The sequence below is a fragment of the Cutaneotrichosporon oleaginosum genome (genome assembly GCF_008065305.1).
Source record: "Cutaneotrichosporon oleaginosum strain ATCC 20508 chromosome Unknown ATCC20508_contig03, whole genome shotgun sequence".
Taxonomy (NCBI): domain Eukaryota; kingdom Fungi; phylum Basidiomycota; class Tremellomycetes; order Trichosporonales; family Trichosporonaceae; genus Cutaneotrichosporon; species Cutaneotrichosporon oleaginosum.
Genome location: NW_027072172.1, coordinates 591,679 through 615,032, shown reverse-complemented (window position 1 = coordinate 615,032; position 23,354 = coordinate 591,679). Strand labels below are relative to the sequence as shown.

The window sequence follows — 23,354 nt, the reverse complement described above, 5'->3', positions numbered from 1 at the left end:
CAAGGTATGTCGACCTCAGATCCACTCTCACACAAGCCCGCGTCCACCGCTTTTGGCTCCACCGCCCGCGCTGTGGCCCCTCCTTCTGCCCCAGGACCTCCTCCCATACCGAGCGCCGCGCGCCCAACCTTTGGCGGTGCTCCCCCTCGGGCCCCCTCTCCCATCAAGGCTCCATCGCCTCCGAAGGCGCCCTCTCCGCCTCCTGCGCCGGTCGCCGCGCCTCCTCCCCCCGCCCGTCCGGTGAGCGCGTTGACACCCAGCATCCAAGAGCCATCCAAGCCCGCGCCCGATGATCGCATCGCTCCAGTCGGCACCAACTACGAGCCTGTCCGCCTCAACAAGCCCGGCAAGCTTGGAAACCGCTGGAATCCAGGCGCCGCATCGGCAGCCGACGATGACGAGCCTTCCTCGACCGGCCCCAGTCTCAAGGAGCGCATGGCTGCCTTCCAGGGCGGTGCTGGTAGCAGTGGATCCCCTACCGCGCCCCTCCAACAGCAGCGCAGCGGTCAGAAGCTCACTTGGTCGCAACGCCAGGCCGAGGCTAAGCGCCAGCGCGAGGAGGAAGAGGCGCGTAGCGCCGCTGCCATTGCCGGTGCGGCCGGCAAGAGCCAAGCGCATCGCGGGAGCTTTGGCACTTCTAACGCGCCCGCGCGCGCCAGCTTCGGTTCTGCTGGATCGCCTCGCCGCTCCTTCGAGACGCGTGAGGCCTCACCCCCTCCCGCTCCCGCGCCGCCCCCTCCTCCGCGCGCGCCTTCTCCGCCTCCGGCTGCCCCGGCGCCTCCTCCCATGCCAGGCTCGCGCCCCACCCCTGCAGCGTCCCGTCAGGTGCCACCGCGCCCCGTTGACTCGGACGATGAGGAGCAAGAGGGCGACGACTGGGGAGCGCCCCCTCCCCCTCCGGCGAGCAGCTTCCGCCCGCCGCCTCCGAGGGCCTCGACGCCTCCCCAGGCCGCGTCTCCGCCTCCGCCCCCGCCTCCTCCTCCCCCGCCTCCCCCCGCCTCCTCCCCCTCACCCGGCTGCGGACCCCGTAAGTTCTGTGCTCACTTTCGCAACTAACGTCAGGTTGCTGAGATCACCCGCCTGAAGGAGGATTTGACACTGCGCGACACCCCGCCTCCTCCCGCACCGCCGCCTCCTCCTGGCCCTCCTCCCGTCCCCCAGACATCGAGACCAGGTATGGGCGTCGCCGCTGGCGTTGGGGCGGCCGCTATCGGCGCGGCGGCTGCCGGTGTTGGAGCTGTGACAGCGGCTGTCAGCGCTGTAGCGGGCTTGCCCCCTCCTCCTCCCCCACCACCTCCCCCTCCCCCTCCTCCTCCTCCTCCTCCTCCTCCTGCGCCCGCCGCTCCAGAGCCAGAACCTGAGGCGGATCATGGCACCACTGCGCGTGCGGTTTACGACTACGAGGCGCAGGAGGAAGGCGAGATTGGGTTCGCTGAGGGTGAGCTTATCACTGCCATTGACCAGGTCGATGAGGGCTGGTGGTCCGGCACGAACTCAGCCGGCGAGACCGGGCTCTTCCCGAGCAACTATTGCGAGCTGGTTGAGGGCGGCGAGGCCGGCGGGTACGAGCGCCACGATGACCCCGAGCCAGAGCCAGAGCCAGAGCCAGAGCCAGAGCCGGCTTCTGCTGCTGCTGCTCCGCCGCCTCCGCCGCCTCCGCCTCCTCCCCCTCCTGCTGCGGCTCCCGCGCAGGCGGAGGAAGAGCACATGGTTGCCGCATACGATTACGCTGCAGCTGAGGACGGTGAGCTGTCGTTCGCCGAGGGTGACAAGGTGTACAACATCGACCGCGTCGACGAAAACTGGTGGGAGGGCGAGGCCAACGGTCAGCGCGGCCTGTTCCCGAGCGCGTATGTCGTGTCGCCTGATGAGTACGCACAGCAGCTGGCCGAATACGGCGAGTAACCAGCGAGAGAGCAGAAGCCTGAAACGTAGATACCAGTAGAGAAAGAATGAACCAAGAACTGGGACCGGCAGCGCTGGATCAGTATTAGGAGAGCACGAGGATTCGTTTCATGAAATGAGGTATTGTCAGGGCCGAGTGGGGCAGTTGATTGATAATTGATAAAACCACGTCATAGAATTCCGATCTTAATCACCAATGCAAGTGTTCATGCACCCTTGGTCATCCATCCGTATCTGCTCCTACTGATTCATCAACCATCGACATCTCGCATCAGTCTCTCGTCTTCGGCTACCTGAGATCTACCTACATTCATTGCTGCCCAACCTTCCCAAGCTCCACACCTCGCCCCCAGCAGCTCCGCCAACTGCGCACGCGCACGCCTGCTGCGCTGTCGCACGAGATCTTGCATAAGCGATAGCACGCGATATTCTGCATCCTACGATGGTGGTCCCAACACATAACGACCCAGACGCGTGGATCGAGCATGTACGTCGGCTGCGAGTGTGTTACGAGATGGTGGTGGGGAGCGAGGGTGGCGTGACGGTGGGCTGAGGGAGCGCAGGCGAGCTCGGAAGACCGCAGCGCCGGCCGGAGTGTGATGGGCCACCAACTTCGCGCGCGGCGGCGTCGCGAGTCTGCACTACTCCTCGAGCATTTCGGTCCAAATCCGGCCGCACTGCGCTTCGTCCATCCCGCTGCTAAGCGCTTGATCGCTCAATCGTCGTTTGTCTCGGGGCTGTGCCGGGCTGAGAAGTTCAGAGGTGCTCGCCCCCAGCTTCCTGCTGCCCTCGGGGCCTTCGTGTCTTCCTGACGCGCTCTATCCTGCTCACACCAGATCCGGCAATGCAAGCATTTGCCAGAGCGCCAGATGACGGCGCTGTGCTCGCGCGTCGCGGACTTGTTGCTCGAAGAGAGCAACGTGCACCTCGTCCAAAGTCCCGTGACGGTGTGCGGCGACATCCACGGGCAGTTCTGGGACGTGCTCGAGATCTTCAGACAGGGCGGCGAGGCGCCGCAAACGAGCTACATTTTCATGGTGGGCCCAGCCGCCGCGGCGCTGACAGCAGGGCGACTTCGTCGACCGAGGATACTACTCGCTGGAGACGCTGAGCCTGCTGCTGGCCTTGAAGGCGCGGTATCCGGACCGCATCACGCTCCTGCGCGGCAACCACGAGTCGCGCCAAATCACGCAGGTGTACGGCTTCTACGACGAGTGCATGCTCAAGTACGGGAACCCGAGCGTGTGGCGCGCGTGCTGCAACGTCTTCGACAACCTCAACCTCGCGGCGATTATCGACTCGTCCATCCTCTGCGTCCACGGCGGGCTGAGCCCAGATATCCGCACGCTCGACCAGGTGCGCACAATATCGCGCGCGCAGGAGGTGCCGCATGAAGGGCCGTTCTGCGACCTCATGTGGTCGGATCCGGACGACGTCGAGACGTGGGCCGTGTCCCCGCGCGGCGCTGGGTGGCTGTTCGGCGCTAAAGTCACGGGCGAGGTGAGTGCACTGTTGGCGGCTTCCTGCGCACGCTCACCCAGTTCAACCATGTCAACGGCCTCAAGCTGGTCGCGCGAGCACACCAGCTCGTGCAAGAGGGGTATAAGCACATGTTTGACGACAAGCTCGTGACGGTGTGGTCGGCACCAAACTACTGCTACCGGTGCGGGAACAGCGCGAGTATCATGCAGGTCGACGAGAACTCGAAGACGAGTTTCAAGGTGTACGAAGCAGCGATCGAGAACCAGACCGACCAGCGGAATCCCGCCATGCGCCGCGCCGCCGCCCCGAGCTACTTTGTCTAGTCTAGTGGTTGTACAACATGCATCTCATCCAGCTGCGCGTGTCGCCGGGCGGGGGCCGGGCAGCGGAGCGACCGCCGGCCGCCGGCTGCTGTTCGTCTATGTGCACTACTCCTTGGCCTCGCGCTCGCGCTTGCGCTTCTTGCGGCGCTCGTCGAGCGTCGGCGCCGCCGTCTCGGCAGGCGCGATGAACATCTCCTCGCGCTTGGCGCGGCGCTTCTCGTCGGCCGCGGCGTGGCGCTCGGCGCGGTCCGCGTCCTCGGCCGCCTTCTTGTCCGACGCCTTGAGGAAATACTCGCCGGTCTGCATGGCGATGTCCTCCTTGCGCAGCGTCTGTGCGGGCGGGAAGGGGGTGTACACCTTCTTCTTGGGCTCCTTGTCCTTCTCTTTGCCCTCGAGTGCGGCGTTCTTGCGTGCCGTCTTCTCCGACGTTTTGAGGTGCTTCTTCTGGAACTCTGGCTGTCAGCATGGCAGCGCTTACTATGTGCTCGGCAACTCACTAGGCAGGAACCGGTCCCAGCTCTCGCCGGCGAGCTTGGGGTCCTTGGCCAGCTCGCGGCGGATCATGAGCTCCTTGATGCGGTAGATCGGGTGGATGTTGTTCATGCAGTCGAGCACGATGCGGCGCACCTCCTTGAGCCCCTTCCAGCTCCCCATCGCGCTGACCGTGTTTCCCTGCACGAGGACATAGCAGTCCGTGAGCAGCTCGATGGCCTTGAGCGTGCTCCCGTTCGGCCCGACGATGCGCTGCCGCCGCTTGACGAAGCGTTCTTTGTTGCGCACAATCCCGCTGATCTTGATCACGTCGCACGCCACCCCGTCCTGCAGCACCTTGAGCGCTTGCGGCGCCGACACGCCGCGCGAGAGCAGCTTGAGCAGGTCCCGGCCCTTGAGCACAATGTACGGGTCCCATGTCTTGCGCGTCGTGCGCACCGTCATCCGGCCTTGCACGAGGTCGAGCTCGCACGCGAGGCCAACGCCGTCCAGCGCAGACGTGATCCCACCCCACACCGAGCGCAAGTACGCTTCGCGGTACTTGGGGAAAAGGAGGGCAAAGCTGCTCTCCTCGAGGAACGGCTGGTGCGCGCCCTTGCCTGGCGCCGGCATCGGGTCAATCTTCCAGCTGCATGTCAGTGGGAGGTCGGGAGAGCAGCCGCAAGCTACGTACTGGTCAATGTCGTCCGTGTCCCATGGCTTGTCCTTGCGGAAACGCTTGTTTTTGGGCACCTCGGCCTCGGCGGCCTCGTTCTTGGGGTCGCTCATGGTCAATGCTTGGGGTGTTGAGTGCGAAGCCGAGATGACGCTGGGGTGGCAATTGAAATTTCAGTCAAGCGGTGGAGGGAGAAGGTTGTATGTGTGGGTCACGTGACACTCACTCAGCGTCAGGATGAATCTAGCTAGGATGCCTGCCTCCTGCTGGCTTGCTAACGCAACTCGACAAAGCACAACCGCGTATCGTAAAGCTACAAGACCCCCAAATTAGTCCATCCTTACCCACTCGCAAGCTCAGCGATCAGCTGGCACGCCATCTCAAGGAAGTGGAATGGCCCGCTAACGCCATGTCCAAACTCCTTGGGCTTGCCATGCGGAGTGGGGCTCGACAGACCTTGCTTGGGTACTGAGCCCGCGGGCATTGACCCTGCGCTGAGAAGCGAGCCGGGTACCGATCCCGGCGGGGCATCCTCGGTAATGGCGCCGTTGGCCGCCTCAGAGTCGCCCACGGGGTAGTAGCCAAAGTTTCGGAAGTCGACAAGGTAGTTTTGGTCATCCACGCGGTAGAGCTGCAAGTCCATTCGCACCTGGACGTTAGTGTTGCACAGGACAAGCTGAGTACTCACCATAACGTCCCCGTACCGCGCCCGCGTCTCGACAAAGAACAAGCCCTGCGCGGCCTTCTCGTTCGCGGCCGCCTCCTTCTTGCCTGGCGGCTTGCGGCCCATTGCAGGTGGTTCCTTGTCTGGGTTCTCCTCGCGCCACTTCCACAGCGCCTCCTCCACTTCCTCGGTGTATCCGCCGGGCGGGACCGGCCCAATCTCCGGCAGCGGAATGTTTTCCTTCCGGCGCCACTCCATTCCGAGCAGCTGCAGAGTCTTGTAAATCTCGAGCATGACCTCCATTGGCGGCGAGCGCGAGCGAATGCCAAAGTGCCACCGAGGCTTTTGGAGAGGCTTGGCCTCGTAAGCCGGGGCAGCTGGGGGCTGAGATGAAAGGAGCGCCCGCGCAGCACGCTCCGCCGCCTCCTGTTCTTGTGCGCTGTCGCCACTGGCGGGAGTGGACTTGCCGGGGAGTGAAGTGTCCAGCACTTCGAAATGTGAGTTCGGAATGTCCTGGATCTCCGGGTCGACCTCGTCCAGATCGTTCTCCTCGGCGCCGACGTCGCCGACATCAGGCGCGCTCCCACCCGGTGGCGGCACTTCAGCGTTCCATGCCGGCGGGGAAGACGCCATGAAGTCTTCGAGTGCGTTGTGGTCTTCATCCTCGAACGAGTACATCGAGTCGCGAAGCATGCGCTTGTGGTCTCTCACAAGCTGGTATGCCACCTTCACCTGATTATCGCCTTCCTTCTGCAGTGCCTCCCACACCATCGGTTCAGTGTACGTTGAGATCTTCTGGAGGAGCTCAGCGACAATGTCAGCGTCGATGATGCCGAGGTCGTTTGTGAACACGAGCCCTTTCTCCTCAGCGACCTTCTTGGGGTCGGCCTGCCCCTCGTTGAGCAAAAGTAGCGTGCTCAAGTCATCCATCGGCAAGGATGGGTACCTCTCTGTCATAGGTGTTGGTGGAAGGGGCTGGAGGTAGTGAGGAAGGTGCTCGGTGAAGAAGGGCATCTGGCGGATCTCGGCGATAGTGGCGCGCTTGACTGGGTCGACGACCAGCATGCGTTGCAGCACATGCTGAGCCTCTTTGGAGACATGCGTCGGCATCGTGTACCGCCCGCTTTCGATCTTCTTGAACAACGAGGGGATGTGATCGTCGTCGAATGGCAGTTTGCCGCACAATAGCACGTACATGATGACACCGGCAGACCACACATCAATCTCGGGACCAGAGTAGAGCTTGCCCGAGATAACTTCGGGCGCGGCGTAGTTGGGGCTACCACACGACGTCTTGAGAAAGTCGCCGTCAGTCATGAGATTAGACAGACCAAAGTCACCGATCTTGATGTTGTTGTGTGAGTCAAGGAACAGATTCTCTGGCTTGAGGTCGCGGTGTACAATGTGGTGTCGATGGCAGTACTCGATAGCGCTGATCATCTGCTGGAAGAACCTCCTCGCCTCGTTCTCGTCCATCTGAGTGTCAGAAGACTCGGCAGACGTCAGCTTACCCCGCCCTTGCCCTTGGCTACGATGTAGTTGAACAGTTCCTCGCCCGCATACTCCATCACCATGATTACGTCCGTTGGCGTTGTTATCACCTCGTATCTGCGGTCAGCTGCGCCCCCCTGGCGCAACACTAGACGCACAATTTGATAATGTGCGGGTGCCGCAACACTTTGAGATACTGAATCTCGCGCTTAACACGGGCGTTCATGTCCGGCGTGGTGATCTTGCTGCGGTTGATCAACTTGAGCGCTACCTGATGGCCAGTGATAGCATGCGTGGCGACTGGGGGTGAGATTGACCGTGTGGGGTATACTCACGCTTGACCTTGCCAAAGGAGCCGGTGCCCAGAGTGCGCTCGATGATGTACTGGCCGATTCTTGGCTTGGGACGAGATCGCGGTTCGGTTGCGCCTGGGGGAAGGTCGCGCCGTGAGCGGGAGGGGATGGGGGGCGCCGGGCGGGACGCCATGGCGGAGAGGGAGTCTGGAGCAGTGGGTGGGGTGGAAGGGAGGGAGGGAGGGGAGATGAGCAATGGAGGAGAGTCAGAAGTACGAGAGTGGATGGGATGAGAGAGTCGAGGAGATCAAGGAGATCGAGAGGGGTAGAGTTGTGATGATGAGGATGATGATGATGAGGAGGAGGAGGAGGAGGAGGTGATGATTGATGGAAGACGTCGAGAGAGAGACTGAGTGACAGCTCGTTGGTGGGAGGGAAGGTGCGCTGTGGGTGGTGGCCAACACACCCACAGGGCGGAAGGCGGAAGGGCGACAATCATTCACTCCTCTTGTTCCTGAGGTAATACACATTCTGCACGTGTAATTACATAATATTCAGCCGACCACCCTGGAATGACAAGGCCCCAGGGAGCCAAGGGACGACAAGACGCGCTGACATGCAGACGCGCATATGCCGCAGCTCTTGAGGTCGGAGGGGCGTGGGTCGAGGTGGGTTGAGATGACGAGGGCATGCATTAGAGTGGCAATGGCAAGAGTGGCATAGGTTGTGGACTCTGTGACACTTTTCTTGTGCAACTCGCGGAATACCACGATATTCTACCCCGCTTCCGGAGGCGTCTCCTTATCCCCTTATCGTGATCGTCACCCCGCCCTGGGCCGATGTGGCTGTTGACTGCAAGCTTCCCAGCAAGCCAGTAATTCATCCAGCACGTTTGTGGCGTTGCCTTGGACTCGACGTCGCCCCATCCTCTATTTTGTCCAGCTATTCCACGATCCACGAGCGTCTTTATCAACCGAATAACGCGGTGGAGTGGACTTTGGACATGGGCAAAGGTCAGTGACAACCCGGTCCAGATCTCGAGCCCCAGCTGCCGAAATACCAATCTTGTTGTCAGGCCGGCGCGTCTACGATCGCTGGACCTAGCTAGCGGACCTCAATTACTTTACCCTAGTGACGGTTGACTGCCATCTGTCATACATACGCCAGTCTGCCATCTAGACATGACTCTCAGTACTCGGTGCTCCGACGGCATACATACTGCCTGCCGTGTCCAGGGCCATGTCTGAGCACAGCGTCCGGATCGCAGTTGTAACAGAAACGCTGGCTTACGAGGGCCAATCGAGTCGCGTCGGGAAGGAGAGAGTATGGAATCCTCCGGCACAAGTACCTGTTGTAGGTCAAGCCACCATGACGTGCGTGTTCATTGGGGAGGAGGAGAGAGGAGGAGGAGTACGTGTGCAGTACAGTATTACTCTGTGGGTACTGGAAGAGGTAGGAGGAGGTACCTAATGGAAGCGAGAATCGGGTCGACGAGCGCGACGAGAACGAGAGCGCGAGAGGGAGGTGGAGCGAGCGAGATAGGGGAGGCCAAGGGGGCCAAGGGGGAAGAGTGAGGAAAGGGACCTGCAAGCTGCCACTCCAACTCACGCGCTTGATATGGACAGCATTTGATTCCGCACTGATGGCCACGCCACGATTGCCACCCAATTGGGCGAGGCGATTCATCACCCCATGCACCCCCCCATCGGCCATCCTCATCCACCTTCCTCCCATCATCCACCTCGTCCTCGTCGTCGTCCTCGTCGTCGTCCTCGTCGTCGTCCTCATCGTCACCCTCACACTCGCCTCCCTCCTCCCCTTGGTGGCAACCTACAATTCTCTTGACTCTTGCGTCTTCATCTTCTTCCCCTCCCCCCTCTCACCTCCCTCCCTCCCTCCCTCCCTCCCTCTCCTTCCGCCCTCTACCCACCTCCTCCCCGTCACTCCATCATGGGCAACACTCCTTCACAACATCACCCTCACGGCTCTCATTCTTCACCAGGAGCAAAGGGAGCTCAGCCGTCAACCTCCCCTCCCACTGACCTCGGTCGTGCTTCATCACAGCGCAGGCACCCGAACCTCCGCTTGCCCATGCCACAGCGTGGACTGTCACAACAACAGGGTCAACAAGGTACTCAACCCACAACGCACGGCGTCTCTACTCCACTCTCCGAAAACCCCACCTCTCCCTCTGCCGCAAAACCCGGCTCTTCCAGCCCACGTAGGCGCAAGAGTCTTGAGCTTCCAGACCTCAACAAGCTCAGCTTCACTCCTGCCTCACCACAACCAACCACCGCCACTCAGACCGCAAACGCCAGCGCATCACCAGCAGCTGCCACCTCTGCTCTTCCTTCAAGCAACGCACCCGGTGGCTCGACCTCGGCAATCGGCGCTGCCGCATCGTCTCATCAGCGTACCAACAGTGCAGCCGGCCGTGCCGTCGGGAGCGGCAGTCCCATGTCGCCCTCCAAGGCGGCTTCCACCGGCTCCGTCATCCCAGGCGTGACGGTCGTTCCAGTCAACGACTCGAGCACGCACGTCCCATCCCGCCCCATCCCTATCCGCTCGCCCCGCGCTGTTGCGGCAGAGCTCCCACTCGACCGCGCGCACCGACCACGACCACAGGTAAAGCCAGTAGACTCGCCGCTGCGCACAGGCCTCACCCCTCCTCCTCCTACTGCCTCTGCCACACCGGCTCCTCCCGCGGCCGGGACTGGGGCAGACGACGGAACAGCAAAGAACGATGGGCTCGTCGATGTGCCGATTCAGTGGAACGGTGGCGGCAAGGCGGTATACGTTACCGGCAACTTTGCCGACAACTGGCGGGGGCGCGTCAAGTTGAAGAAGAGCACGCACGACTTTAACACCGTCCTTCGCCTTGCACCAGGCCAATACCGCCTCAAGTTTATCGTTGACGACTCGTGGCGATGCTCCAAGGCCATCCCAACTGCCACCGACGACGACGGCACACTTGTCAACTGGATTGAGGTTGATGCTCCCAAGACGGAGGAAGAATTGGCCGCCGAGTGGGCCATGGACGCAAAGCCTGCCACAAAGGCCGAAGACGTGGATCCGCAGCAGTGGACGAGCGAGCTCCCAACCGCCCTCGTACTATACCAGTACCTCGAGGAGCTACCGCAGATGTACTCGAACGATGTGCTGCGCCAGTTTGTCAGCACTGCGCCATACTTTGCGCCCGTGCCCAAGCCCCCTCAACTTCCGCGTATTCTGGAGAAGGTATGCTATTTGTGTTGGTTGTGGCTGACGTCCAGGTTATCTTGAACTCGGACCCACGGCGCCCACCCGAGCCCAACCCGCCTACAGCCAGCGGCACACAGGCCGAAGCCGTTGATGACAATGCCATCCTCCCCACCCCTTCGCATGTCGTGCTCAACCACCTCATGGCGTCTGCCCAGAAGAACGGAACGCTCGGCGTTGCCACGACATCGCGCTACCACAAGAAGTATGTGTCGACCTTGCTCTTCAAGTCGAGCTCGCCGCCGTCAGACGACAAGCAGCCCGTTCCATCGCCCCAGGAGCGCGCCGCTGCCCTTGCAGCGGCTGCCGCGAATGCACCGTCCTCATGATAGAATCCTTATCTTGTGATAGGTTTGTGCCGCGCTGGGCGCGGGTGTAAATGGTGGGAAGAAGGGGCCTCCCCAGCTCCAATAGAACACGTTGATATTAGACTTTGTAGCGCCTGGACATGATCCATGCTTCAATGCCATGTCTGTAGCTTGTGAACGGTGATGTTCAGACTCCTGCGTCAATCGACGAGCAGGCAACGTGTTGCGACCCTCAGGGAACAGCTTGCTTTGGCGTGGTGGAGGCCACGCCCACGCGGCTGAGCTTTCGCTGACGTCTGACTACCCAACATCTCAGCATCGCACTTCAACCCTCTCACACAAACAATATGGCGAGCATGCTGCCATTACTGCTCGCCCTATTCTCCCTGCTGTCGGCTGCGCTGGCTCTCCAGTCAGATTTGGCCGGAGTAGCGGACTGGCACAAGGCCCTCATCGGCGTCCCTCACCTCACTCCTTCCCCGCCCACCTTCGTTCCTCTCGACGGCGCACATGCGACGATTATGATCACCGAGGAGGACATGCTGGCGGTGCTGAACGGAAATGGGAGTCTGCGCTGGCGCCAGGAGGTGCCCGATGTGTTGTCGTACAAGGTACACAACGATGGTGAGTCACTAACTTGACGACATCGCAACGCCGCAGCTAACACCAGCTGTGGTCGTCCTCAGCGGGACGCTTGGAACGAACACGCGCCTGTATGACCTCGAGAGCGGGCGGCTGCGCTGGGAGGTGACTACGGGCGATGCCTCGGCCAAGCTCGACTGGCGGCTGCCGGAAGGCACGCGCGGCATGGGCTCGGACATTGCCTTCCATGACGAGCACGTGTTCATTCTCTCGGAGGCGCGCCGCATCACCAAGATCAAGCTGAGCGACGGCACGAGTCCGTGGGGCTGGGAGTTTCCCGGCGACGGCTCGACGAACCTGTTCAAGCAGATCGTGGTGAACGGCGACGAGCTCAATGTTCTCGGCGTGCTCTCCTCGCTCTCGGTCCCGACCTTGACGCACCTCACCTTCAACGCCGAGAGGATCATGCCCATCTCCGAGATGTCGCACGTCCCCGCCGGCCTCGGCGACCCGACCAACGGATACCTCCTCGCCCCGCGCGGCGAGTACAGACAGCCAGGTCTGCGCGGCTGCTGGGCCGAGGAGAGCAGGTACCGCTGCACCGACCTGTACAGCGACGGCACTGTGAACGAGCGCATCAAGGACCACATTGCCGGTACGGGGCGGCGGTACGAGCGCATGATCGACGTCGGGCTGCGCGAGCATGGCTTCATGCTCGGCCTTCTCAAGAGTGGCGCTGTGCTCGTCGTCGAGGTAGGTGATGGCGGCCACGTCGTCGCCGAGTTCGACCGCTCGCGCCAGCACCGCAACGGCATGCCTGTGCACTCGGGAGCGTACCATGACGGCGTGTTCACTTTCACCCGCGTCTACTATAACCACGACGACAAGGCGTGGAAGATGCAGATGATCAGTGTGCGTGACGGCAACGTTGAGCAAACCGAGGAGGCTGTGCCGTTGGACGCGAGGCACGGGATCCCGCGCTCGTGCGCTTCCGCGCCCGACGGCAGCTTGTTCCTCGCCACAAGCACGCGCGCGCTCCAGCTCTCGCGCGCCGGCGAGGTGCTCTTCACGCGCGAAGAGGCGCTCGCGGACATTGCCGGCGTGCACTTTGTGGAGCTTGGCGAGCCGGAGACGGAGGAAGCTCTCGGGCTTATGGCGCACGAGAGCTTCGTCGCCCGCCTCACCCGCCACATCGGCATGCTCGGCCGCCTCCCCGCGTACGTCCAGCACTTTGTGCAGCGCCTCAGCTCGACGGCGGACATTGCGGGCCAGACGCCCCCGCTGTCCAAGGACCGCTTGCACCGCGACCAGTTCGGGCTGCAGAAGCTCATTGTGGCGGTCACTAACGGCGGCAAAGTGTATGGTTTGGACAGCGCGAACGGCGGCGTCTTGTGGTCGCGCAACCTCGGATTCTTCGACCAGAAGGGGCCCGAGCTCGCCGTGTACGGCACCTGGGCGACGCGCGCACTCGGCGACCGTGGCAACCCCCAGATTGCGGTGCTTGCCGTGCGCACTCGTGGCGGCAAGCAGGTGACGATGGGATACACTGTCGACGCGTTCACCGGTGATGTGGCTGGTGAGAAGGAGGGCGGACACGATGTGCCCGTCGGCAAGGGACTGTTTGCTGGCGCGCCTCGTGCTGCCTTCCTCACCAAGTACATCCACTGCTGCACAGGCAACACGATTGTCGGCGTCGTCGACGACAAGGACACGCTCCACCTCTTCCCGAAGTGCAAGAAGGTGCAGCGCGAGATCGAGGTTGCGCCATTCTTCTACACCGTCCTCGACCGCGAGCTGGAGGGTACGTCTCTGCGCGGTTACACCCCCGGCGAGGCCGAGGAGGGCATCACGTTCCCGGGTGTGCAGCTGTGGTCGCGCCCCTTCCCTGTGCAGGAGGTGCTTGACGTTTCGCCTCTTCACCCGTCGCCGGTGGCGAGCTTCGGGCGTGCACTCGGCGACAAGGCCGTGCTGTACAAGTACTTGAACCCGCACCTGCTCGTCGTGACTTCCGTCTCGCCGTTCAGCGCCACGGGCCACGTCTACGTTGTGGACAGCACGACGGGTGCGAGCGTGCACGAGGTGGACATCCCGCATGTCGTCGGCAAGCACGTGCGCGCGGCCATGGTGGAGAACTGGCTCGTGTACGCGTGGCTAGAGAGCCCCACGTCCGCCGGCGCGGGCGGATGGCGCATCGCGTCCGTCGAGCTGTACGAGCGCGGCGCACAGAGTGCGGGCCGCTCGTCCCTCGCGCCCCCGCCTACCATCGAAGCCGTGACCCAGTCTTTCGTGCTCGGCACCGACGTCGCCGCCCTCACCTTCACGACGTCCAAGTACGGCGTCGCAACCAAAGACGTGCTGTACATCACCGACGCAGGACAGGTCGCGCACCTCCCCCGCCGCCTCCTCGACCCGCGCCGGCCGACCTCGAAGCCCACTAAGGCTGAGCAGGAGGAGATGCTCGTGCCGTACGACCCCGTGCTCCCCCTCTCGGCGCAGCACATCATCTCACACATCTACCCCGCCAAGGGGCTGCGCGCTATCGCCGCCTCCCCCGCCCTGCTCGAGAGCACCACGCTCGTGCTCGCGTACGGCCTCGACCTGTTCGGCTCGCGCGCCCTCCAGCCCTCAGGCAACTTTGACATCCTCGGCACAGGGTTCGCAAAGACATCCCTCCTCCTCACGCTGGCCGCGCTCGGCGCGGGCGTGGCTGTCGCGGCGCCCGCTGTGCGCCGCAAGCAGCTTTCGGCCAAGTGGTTTTAGGTAGTGCGCGGCATGCATGCAGATGGCATTTGTTAATTCTTATGCTTGCGGAGAAGGTGAAGGTGGCCGCGGCCGGCTCCCACAACATTGACATCCCCTCTGTCTCTGATGCTCAGGAACTGTTTGCCAGCCTCCATCTGCTGACGGCGCGTTGCCCCAGCTTATCGCCCGTCGTCGACCTCGTCCTCCCACCACTACTGCGGATCGGCATTCTTCACGAGAATGCGCACCGTGTCGAGGATGCTCTGGAGCATCTCCTCGAAGCGGTTCGGTTGCCCTGCCGCGTCCTTCTCGCCCTCGGCGATCAGTGCGGGCGCATCGCGCACTTCAACCTCGAGCTCGAACGACATTGGTCCAGGTTGCGCCGCGCGGTCCTGCCGTCAGCTCCCTCTTTCTTCAAGCAGTCAAGCCACCTCCGGCCGCAGACACACTCACCCGCGGAGTCACCGCCGTGAGATCCACCTGACACAGCTGGTGCTCGTAGCACAGCCTGTCCTTCTGGCGCGAGCTCTCTGCCTCGCCGAGCTGGTCGACATCAATGTCGACGGGCTCTTCAACATTGCACGAGATGCGCCAGTCAAACGCCTGGTTGGGCGACACCACATTGAGGTCGCCTAACCTGTTCTTGCGCACGACCGCGACAACCTTGCCCGCCTTCCCTCCGGGCTCCATCTCGCGCGACACGCGCACCTTGCCCGCGCGCGTGCGGTGAAACTCGTCGACCTGGCGCACGCGCTTATATCGCAGCGGATACTCGCCGCCCACGCTCGCCTGCACTTGCTGGTTGAGCACCTCGTTGAGCCACTTGTGGTTGTGCTGGTGTCAGCTCGGCAGCGCGGCGCGCACCTTGGTCAACGTCGACGCGAACTGGCCCCGCGGGTAGTCGGCAGGCAAGATCAGTTCCGTGAGGCTGGGGAGGCGCACGCGATGCGGCCCGTTCGCCGCATGCAGCGTGCCCAGCTTGATCTCGATCTCGACGTCCCGCCGCCCCCGGCAGTTGGCCATGATGAAGTTGCCCACGTGCTCCGTGAACTCGTTGCGCGCCGTCACGCCGAAGATGCTCGGCACGATCGGCGTGTCCATCGTCACTGCGCCGGGGTGCGCGCCGTTGCGCGGGGCGCTCGCACGCGCGCCGGCGCCCGAGCCCGGGCCCGGGCCGTCGTGCTCCCTCCGCCGCTTCGCGGGCCGCGGCGAGCCGCCCTCGCTCATGGGTCGTGTCGGGTCGAGGTCGGGAGGCGCGTACGCTGGCCCGGGAGGGAGGTGCGTGTGCCGTTTGTGCGTAGGGACGTAGGCCATACGCCTTGTGTTGTGGTGGTAAAGACGTCTTCAATCGCTAGTGCGTCGAGGTTGGGTGGCGGAACCAATCATCACGTGACGATCGACCGCCGTCATGATTCTGAATGCTGAATGTCTGGCCAAAGTTCGCGAGCACAACAAACACCCTCTATATCACTTTACCAGCCACGAACCATGTTCACCAGCAACGCCTTCGGCGCGCTGGCTATGGACGATGGTCCGCCGCCTCCGGCCCCTGCCGCGCCTGCCAGCGGAGGTGTACGCACCCGCCTCGTCGAGGGCGAGGACGTCGACGCAGAGGTGCGCGACCGTGAAACAGCGCTGACGGCAGTGGCTCAGACTCGTGCGCACCAACCACGACGTGAATGTCCGTGTGCAGGACAAGGTCGCGCTCGACGGCCTTCCCTCCGAGTGCGGCTTGCTCGCGCTCAGCAATACCCACAACCTCTTGTTTGCTGGTGGCAACACGGATGTCCGCGTCCACCGCCTGGACCAGATCCACGAGCTGCTGGAGAAGTCTGCCAAAGACGCACAGCCGGCGTCATCGCCAATTGCGACTATTGCACTGCCCGCGCGTCCCGTATGGGTGCGGTGAGTGTGGCCTCCACGATCGAGCTAATGCTAGCCTCGCATATGGCGACGAGCGCTTGGTCGTCGCGACGGCTGGCGCAGGCATTCTTTTATACAAGACCTCTGACCTCGTAGCAGGAAACGTGAGCGGGATCAATCGCGCGCTAGCTGCTGACAGTAGACTACTCCCTACGCCACTATCACCAGCGGCGTCCCCGACATGATGCTCGATGTCGTGCCGAACCCCGCCGCACCCTCCGAGCCGCAGGCCAAGTATGTGACGCTCCTGGCGTCACAGGGCTTTGTGCTTCTCGATACTGAGGCTGGTGTGCCCTCCGCTCCGCTTGCAGGCGCGTTCACCGCAGCCTCGTGGTCTGCTAAGGGCAAGCAGATGGTCGTCGGTACGCGCGACGGCAAACTTGTGCAGTACACCCCCGAGGGTGTGGCCAAGAGCGAGGTGCCGCCCCCGCCGGAGCTTGAAGCAGGGTACTACCCCACCTTCGTGCAGTGGCTCGAGAACCACCTCTTCCTCGCGGGCTATGGCGACGGCGAAGAGTTCGCAATCTACGCCATCCACCGCACCCCCGCCGAAATTACCTACACCAAGTTCTACGACATCAACGACCAGATGGGCTTCTCCGGCCGCTCCGCGCAGCACAGGCACTACGTTGGTCTTAAGGACTGGGGAAACTCGAAGCATCTCGCGTTCCTCCTCTCTGCTATTGCCTCCGAAATCGGCGTCCTCCGCGGCCTCCCTGCGCCGGATAAGACCAACCCGACCTGGGAAGCTGTGATGCTCGACGAGACAGCGCGCGCAATCATGCCCGCCGGCAAAGTCGGCGTGTCGGACGACACGAGCCCCATCGGTCTCGCCTTGGATTTGACCAGCACTAAGCACATTGTGCGCGGCATTGTCGGCGGCGAAGAGCTCCCCGACCTCGCGCCGGTGCCGCGTCTCATTACGTACTCGCAGGAAGGTTTCATCATGTCGTTTGATGTGCAGAACCCCGATGCTGGCGCGTACCCCAGCATGATGGCGCCCGCCGCCGCGACTACGCAGCCCACATCCGCCGCGGCGGCTCCCGCCCAGAGTAAGCCTTCGCTAGGCTTCGGCGGAGGCTCTGGCTCCGCATTTGGCCAGACCAACAAGCCTGCGACTGGGTTCGGCGTATCAGCCTTCGGACAGCCCTCGACCACCACCCAGCCTGCCTTCGGCCAGGCGTCGACTCCATCCAACACTGCCTCCGCCTTCGGTCAGTCAGCCTTTGGCAGCACACCGACCAAGCCCTCGGCGTTTGGACAGTCCGCATTTACGTCCACCACGCCGACGACGACACCCGCCAAGTCTGCATTTGGACAGGGCGGCTTTGGTGCGTTCTCCAGCTCCTCGTCCGGGCAGAGTGCTTTCGGCAAGGCATCCAACGGCGGAGGGTTCGGCGCCTTCGCCTCGAAGCCGGAGGAGAAGAAGACGGAGGTGGAGCAGAAGCCCGCGTTTGGCAGCAGCGGCTCCGCTGGTGTCTCTGCGTTTGGCCAGACCGCGTTTGGGCAGAAGAAGGAGGGCAGCGCCTTCGGGCAGAGCGCGTTTGGCCAGAGCGCTTTCGGCCAGCCGGCCACGCCTAAGGATGAGAAGAAGGACGGTGACAGTAAGCCAGCCTTCGGTGGGTTTGGCAACTCGGGCACTTCGGCCTTCGGGCAGAGCGCGTTTGGCCAGAAGAAGGACGAGAGCAAGCCCGCCTTCGGCTCGACCACGCCGGCCTCGACCCCCAAGTCGGCATTTGGCCAGAGCGTCGCAGGTGGCGCGCCTGCATTCGGCCAGTCGTCCGTGCCGGCCAAGCCCGCGTTCACCGGCTTCGGCCAGCCCAAGCAGGAGAAGAAGGAGGACACGGTGTCCACTGAGCCAGAGAAGAAGTCGGCCTTTGGCGCGTTCAGTTCTCCCAGCTCGGGCTCGGCGTTTGGCACCAGCGCGTTCGGCACCAGCGCCTTTGGCGGCAGCTCCGGCAGCGCGTTTGGCAAGAAAGACGATAGACCCGCTTTCACAGGCTTTGGCCAGAAGCCTGCTGCCTCCCCCTCCGCTTTCGGCACTGGCTCCGCCTTCGGCTCTGGCTCCGCCTTTGGCTCTGGCTCTGCCTTCGGAGCCGCCTCCGCGTTCGGAAAGAAGGACGACAAACCCGCATTCACCGGTTTCGGCAAGCCCTCTACGTCTGCGGCGCCTGCTCCCGCCGAGGAGAAGAAGGACGACGGCGCCTTTGGCCTCGGCGGCTTGGATTCCACGCTGTCCTCAAGCGTTCCCGGACTCAACGACTCGCCCTCGCCGGAGCACAAGCCCGGCGTCGTGCCCGGTCTAGAGTCAGACGAGGATGAGCCCTCGTCTCCTCCACCCAAGCCCGCCGCCCCTGCCAAGTCGAGCACCAGCTCCTTCATCAAGCCCGCGACAGCCTTTGCGTCCGCGACATCGGGTGGCTTCGGCGCTTTCGGGGGCAAGAACACATTCGGGTCCAGCCCCGCCGCGCTGTCGAGTGGCACGCCCAAGGCGCTGAGCAAGGCGCCCACGACCCCGGCTTCCGCAGTCGGGCAGAGCTCGTTCGGAAAGCCCGCGTTTGGGCAGAGCTCAGGCTTTGGCCAGGTGGCCGCGCCCGCCAAGTCGAGCAGCGCGTCCGCACCCGCCAGCGGCTTCGGCTCGTTCTCTGGCGGCGGCGGCTTTGGCGCGTTCGCAACGAAGGAGAGCGCGTTCAGCGAGCCGAAGGGCAAGAGCGTGTTTGCCGACAGCAAGCCCAAGGAGTTTGAGAAGTTTGACAAGCCATTTGGTGTGCACTCGGACGACGAGGACGACTTCACGGACGAGGAGAGCGAGGAGGAAGCCAAGGAGGATGCGAAGGACAGCAAGGACGTCAAGCCGGATAACAACGACATTAAGGAGGGCAAAACGGACGAAAAGCCCACGGCCCCCTCCGACTCCAAGACTGACGACAAGGTCGCCAGTGCTTCCAAGAAGATCTCGTTCTCCATCGGTGGCGATGAACAGAAGTCGCCCGATGAGGAGGTTAAGGGCTTTGATGTGCCCGCGCCCGCGCCCAAGGCTGAGGCTGAGGACCAGAGCAAAGCTCCAGAGGCCGACGACAAGGCTGAGGCCCAGACAGGGGCGGATGACACGTCCAAATCCGACGCCGACACCAAGCCCGGAACCTCGACGAAGGCAGAGGGCAAGAAGCATGCCGTGGACGCCGACAAGCCTGCGAATGCGACTGGCGAAGCCTCAACCGAAGTGGCCTCGCCTGAGGACCCCGAGTTGAAGAAGTTCCTTGAGGACGACTACGAAGATGATGACGACGACTACTATGACGAAGACGAGGAGGAGTACTCTGATGGCTCGCCTGGCGACGACGAGCATGACGACGATGAGCCGCTCCGCTCTAGACGCTCGTTCTCCTCCCTCCCGCCCGAGATGGACCCGATACCCGAGGATGACGAGACAGAGGACGAGGATGATGAAACGACATCTCCAAAGCGCCCCAAGTCGCCTACGTGGTTCGCAGGCTCCGCCTCGACGTCGGGAACCCCCTCTCTGCTGAGCAGGATGGGTCCCCCACCCTCGCAGGCAACGCCGCCGAGAGTTCCCGCCTTTGCGCTCAAGCACGCGCCGAAGACGAGCTCGCCGTTGGCCGCCCAGACGGTGGGGGATGACGACAGCTCGGGTGGTGCGCTGAGCGAGCGGAGCGAGAAGACAGACGACGAGGAGTCCAAGGACGCCGCGGCATCGCCGCAAGCGCGGAAGTCCAGCTTCGGCAGCATCGGTCTCGGTTTGGCTGGCGCACAGCCGTTCTCCTTTCACCAGAGCGACAAGAAGAAGACAGACGATAAGAAGGACAGCGACGATAAGAAGGAGACCGAGAACAAGAAGGACAACGACGACAAGAAAGAGGCCAAGTTGGAGAAGCCTGCCGTCTCGTTCGCCAAGCCTGCCGCGGTGCCTGGAGAGTGGACGTGCGACACTTGTATGCTCAAGAACCCGGCGACGGCGAAGGACAAGTGCTCGGTCTGTGAGGCGCCCAAGCCCGGCGCTAAGGCGGCGGATGCCCCTCCCCCGGCCGCTGCGCCTCCGAAGCCCACGTTTTCGTTCAAGCAGGCCGGCCCCGCTGCCGGCGAATGGACGTGCGACACATGCATGCTTAAGAACCCGGCAAGCGCTACAGAGAAGTGTACCGTCTGCGAGACCCCGAAGCCTGGTGCAGCCCCCAAGGCTAATGTCGCTTCACCGGCCGCATTGCCTGCTCCTCCGGCAGGCGGCTTCGGATTCGGTGGAAAGCCTCCCGCCGCTCCGTCAACCGGTTTCAGCTTTGGCGGTAAGACGCTGGCATCGACAGCTTCGCCATCTCCACCCTCGACCGCGGGCGCCGGTCCCACTCCGCCCGCTGGCGGATTTAGCTTCGGCGGCAAGCCCGCTGGCCCCGCTCCGCCCGCTGGTGGCTTCAGCTTCGGCGGCAAGCCCGCCGGCCCGGCACTCCCTGCCCCGCCCGCTGGCGGCGGCTTCAGCTTTGGCAAGCCCGCCTCGCCCCCCGCCAGCACATCGCCTACCGCTCCAGCTGGCATGCCAACTGCTCCCAGCGGTTCATTTTTCGGCTCGTTTGGCAAGACTCCAGCTGCCCCGACGACCGTCAAGTCGTCGACGGGTGGCGCCGTGTCGGGCCAGTGGACGTGCGACACATGCATGCTCCAGAACCCAGACTCGGCACAGCAGTGTACGGTCTGCGAGGCACCGCGGCCTGGGGCCAAGAAAGAGGAGGCTAAGCCGGCCGCTGGTCTGTTCGGAAAGCCTGCCGATAAGCCGCCGACCCCGTCAGCAGGATTCAACTTCGGCAAACCGGCGGCGTCGACCACTAAGGAGGAGAAGCCCACCGCCCCTGCTTCCGCCTCGCCCTTCAGCTTCGGTCTGCCGACAACCCCGGCGGCCGCGAATCCCAAGCCCGCCGCACCTGGCTCACTCTTCAGCGGCTTCGGCAAGGCAGCGACACCCGCACCCCCAGTTGCAGCGCAGAAGCCATCGCTCTTCGGCACGGTCGCCTCAGCATCGACCCCGGCCACTCCCGCACCGTTCGGCACGATGGGCCCGTCGTACACCGGACCGCCCACGCCTGCCCAAGGCCCCGTCGCGCCCAGCGCGACTCCCTCGCCTTTCCAACTGGGCACGAAGGCGCCCACGCCTGCGCCTGGCGTGTTTGGCAGCCTTCAGAACCTTCCTGCGCCGACAGCGCAGCCCGCGAGTGTCTTTGGCGGCAAGCCGCTCTTTGCGCAGCCCGCTCGGACCGCACCTGCTCTCGCCCAGCAGGCGGCACCCACTGACGCTCCCCACCCAACCCCGCCCGTGCAGAAGTTCACCACGCCTGCGCGCCGCCCTGTGCCGACGGGTACTGTCGCACCTTCCCAGACACCCAAGAGCATGGGCGACGCGCTCGAGCTTCTCATTGCGGATGTCGGCGAGGACCTCGGCCGACTCGGCAAGACTCTGCAGGCGAACAAGCTGCACCACGCTGCCGTTGAGGCCGAGACGTTCCCGCCGCCCAGCATCGATAACTTTGCGCAGCACGATGCGCTGCCCCTCTCCGCCCTGGACACTGTGCACGCGCTGACCGTCGAACTTGGCGCGCAGCTTGCGGCCGTGAGGGCCGAGGTGCGCCAGTCTGACATTACTCTCGCGCAACTGCAGAGCCGGATGCTGAAGAGTGAGTGCCATCCATGTTCTCGTTGTTGGTGCTGACAGTAAAGCGGATATGAAGACCGGGCAGGCCGATAAGCTCTTCAAGGCGCGCAAGGACCCGTCATTTGGCCAGGCCATGCAGATCAAAGAGCTGTCGCCAGCCCAGGCAGCTGGCCAGACACGCCTGCGCAAGGTCGTCAACATGACGGCTTCGCGCCTCGACGAGCTTGACGCCGGGATTGCGAGTCTGAAACGGCGCGGCAACCCACGCACCTCGCACTCGTCCCAGCCGGCCCTGGAGCGCATCCAGCGCTCTGTGCGCAACGTCGATGTCGCTATCCGGGACCGGCAGCGAACGGTCGACGACCTCTCGCGTCGCGTCAGCGCCCTCCGCGTGCGCGACGGGTCCGAGCCTCGATCGCGTGAAGGATCCCCCTTCCCCTCGAGTCCGAAGTCACCGCCTGTGCGCGCCGCTTGGGCCGCCCCGACGCCAGCCCAGCGTCCGGCCCACGCGAATGCCAAACCGATCGCGCACGGATCTCCGCGCAAACCGGCAACACCCGAACTGGAGCCTGTTGCATCCACCCGCTCACCCTCGCTCCAGCCGACTGATGGGATGCGCGCCGCTGCCAAGGACGACAGGGAGCGCCGGCGCAGCATTGCGCGCACGCTCATGCAGGCCACCAACGGTGAGAAGGGATCGGGGGGCAAGGTCGCTCCTGTGACTCTCATCTCGCGCGACACGCCGGCGTCTACCTCCACCTCGGCCATGACGTCGAAGGTGGGACCGTCGCTCGTCGCACATGCATCTGTCGCCCGGGGACCTGTCATGCTCGACGCCGTCCCTATCCCGGGCTCGGTGCAGCTGAGTGCGCCTCCGAGGGCTTTCAGCCAGTCGAAGAGCGGTCTGGGGGACGCAACGCGCTCTACGGGTGCCCCTGCGTCTACAGCGCCCAGGACGGCTCCGACTTCATCCAGTGCTCCGACATCCGGCCCCGCTCCGGCAGCCATGTCAACGTCCCCGGCCGCAGCACCGGCTGCTACCCCGGCTGCACCGTCCACGCCAGCCGCGACGCCCCCGGCTTCGGGCTTCGGAGGGTTTGCAGGCATAAAACTGGAACTGTCGCCCTCGACCTTCTCGACATTGCCGTCAGAGCGCGCGCCTCGGAGCTCGCTACGGACGTCGAACAGCAAGACGTCGCATGGGAAGGCGGCCAAGCTCAGCACGACGCCCGTGGTTCCCGCCACGGGCAGCTCGGGCACGCTGTTTGGCGGCATCGTTCCGGCCAAAGCCAAGGATGAGGAGCACAAGGCGCCGACTGGATTCGTCAGGTGAGTTGAGATGGTTCAGGCATGGTTTTGTGCGTGCCATGGAGAGAGAGATCCGGAAGGGGCCGGAACAGGCTGGAGGATGGAGGAATGGGCCGGTGAATGGCCTCGGGACGTGGCGGTGGCGTCGGCCTGGCCTGGCCGGTGATGGGCGTGAATTGCATCGTGTTGCACCCTGCAATAGTGAGGAGGTGAAGCAGGTCCTGGCTGTCCTTTCTCCTTGAGAATCACGGCTCGTGCCGAGCTGAGACATG

General features: G+C 63.6%; 7 protein-coding genes across 7 annotated transcripts; 4 read left to right on the top strand and 3 right to left on the bottom strand.

Annotated features, from left to right (window-relative positions):
• Positions 1 to 2,347: 2,347 nt before the first annotated feature.
• On the top strand, positions 2,348 to 3,710 carry COLE_03424 (uncharacterized protein; the record flags this gene model as incomplete). Its single annotated transcript, XM_018421238.2, has 4 exons — positions 2,348 to 2,392; positions 2,742 to 2,942; positions 2,974 to 3,405; positions 3,447 to 3,710. The coding sequence occupies 4 exons, from the start codon at positions 2,348 to 2,350 to the stop codon at positions 3,708 to 3,710; spliced, it is 942 nt and encodes a 313-aa protein (XP_018280544.1).
• Positions 3,711 to 3,815: 105 nt separating this feature from the next.
• Positions 3,816 to 4,970, bottom strand: COLE_03423 (uncharacterized protein; the record flags this gene model as incomplete). Its single annotated transcript, XM_018424907.2, has 3 exons — positions 3,816 to 4,162; positions 4,208 to 4,830; positions 4,876 to 4,970. The coding sequence occupies 3 exons, from the start codon at positions 4,968 to 4,970 to the stop codon at positions 3,816 to 3,818; spliced, it is 1,065 nt and encodes a 354-aa protein (XP_018280545.1).
• A 227-nt stretch (positions 4,971 to 5,197) lies between these two features.
• COLE_03422 (uncharacterized protein) lies at positions 5,198 to 7,498 on the bottom strand (the record flags this gene model as incomplete). Its single annotated transcript, XM_018422518.2, has 5 exons — positions 5,198 to 5,506; positions 5,546 to 6,997; positions 7,033 to 7,129; positions 7,171 to 7,312; positions 7,348 to 7,498. 5 exons carry the CDS (start codon positions 7,496 to 7,498, stop codon positions 5,198 to 5,200), a joined length of 2,151 nt encoding a protein of 716 aa, XP_018280546.1.
• Positions 7,499 to 9,255: 1,757 nt separating this feature from the next.
• On the top strand, positions 9,256 to 10,892 carry COLE_03421 (uncharacterized protein; the record flags this gene model as incomplete). Its single annotated transcript, XM_018420743.2, has 2 exons — positions 9,256 to 10,542; positions 10,578 to 10,892. The coding sequence occupies 2 exons, from the start codon at positions 9,256 to 9,258 to the stop codon at positions 10,890 to 10,892; spliced, it is 1,602 nt and encodes a 533-aa protein (XP_018280547.1).
• Positions 10,893 to 11,218: 326 nt separating this feature from the next.
• Positions 11,219 to 14,213, top strand: COLE_03420 (uncharacterized protein; the record flags this gene model as incomplete). The annotated part of the gene is made up of 2 exons (XM_018420744.2): positions 11,219 to 11,495; positions 11,542 to 14,213. 2 exons carry the CDS (start codon positions 11,219 to 11,221, stop codon positions 14,211 to 14,213), a joined length of 2,949 nt encoding a protein of 982 aa, XP_018280548.1.
• Positions 14,214 to 14,407: 194 nt separating this feature from the next.
• On the bottom strand, positions 14,408 to 15,509 carry COLE_03419 (uncharacterized protein; the record flags this gene model as incomplete). Its single annotated transcript, XM_018420745.2, has 3 exons — positions 14,408 to 14,587; positions 14,649 to 15,029; positions 15,060 to 15,509. The coding sequence occupies 3 exons, from the start codon at positions 15,507 to 15,509 to the stop codon at positions 14,408 to 14,410; spliced, it is 1,011 nt and encodes a 336-aa protein (XP_018280549.1).
• A 174-nt stretch (positions 15,510 to 15,683) lies between these two features.
• COLE_03418 (uncharacterized protein) lies at positions 15,684 to 23,107 on the top strand (the record flags this gene model as incomplete). Its single annotated transcript, XM_018424950.2, has 5 exons — positions 15,684 to 15,809; positions 15,841 to 16,100; positions 16,135 to 16,222; positions 16,261 to 21,796; positions 21,840 to 23,107. The coding sequence occupies 5 exons, from the start codon at positions 15,684 to 15,686 to the stop codon at positions 23,105 to 23,107; spliced, it is 7,278 nt and encodes a 2,425-aa protein (XP_018280550.1).
• Between the last annotated feature and the right edge of the window lie 247 nt (positions 23,108 to 23,354).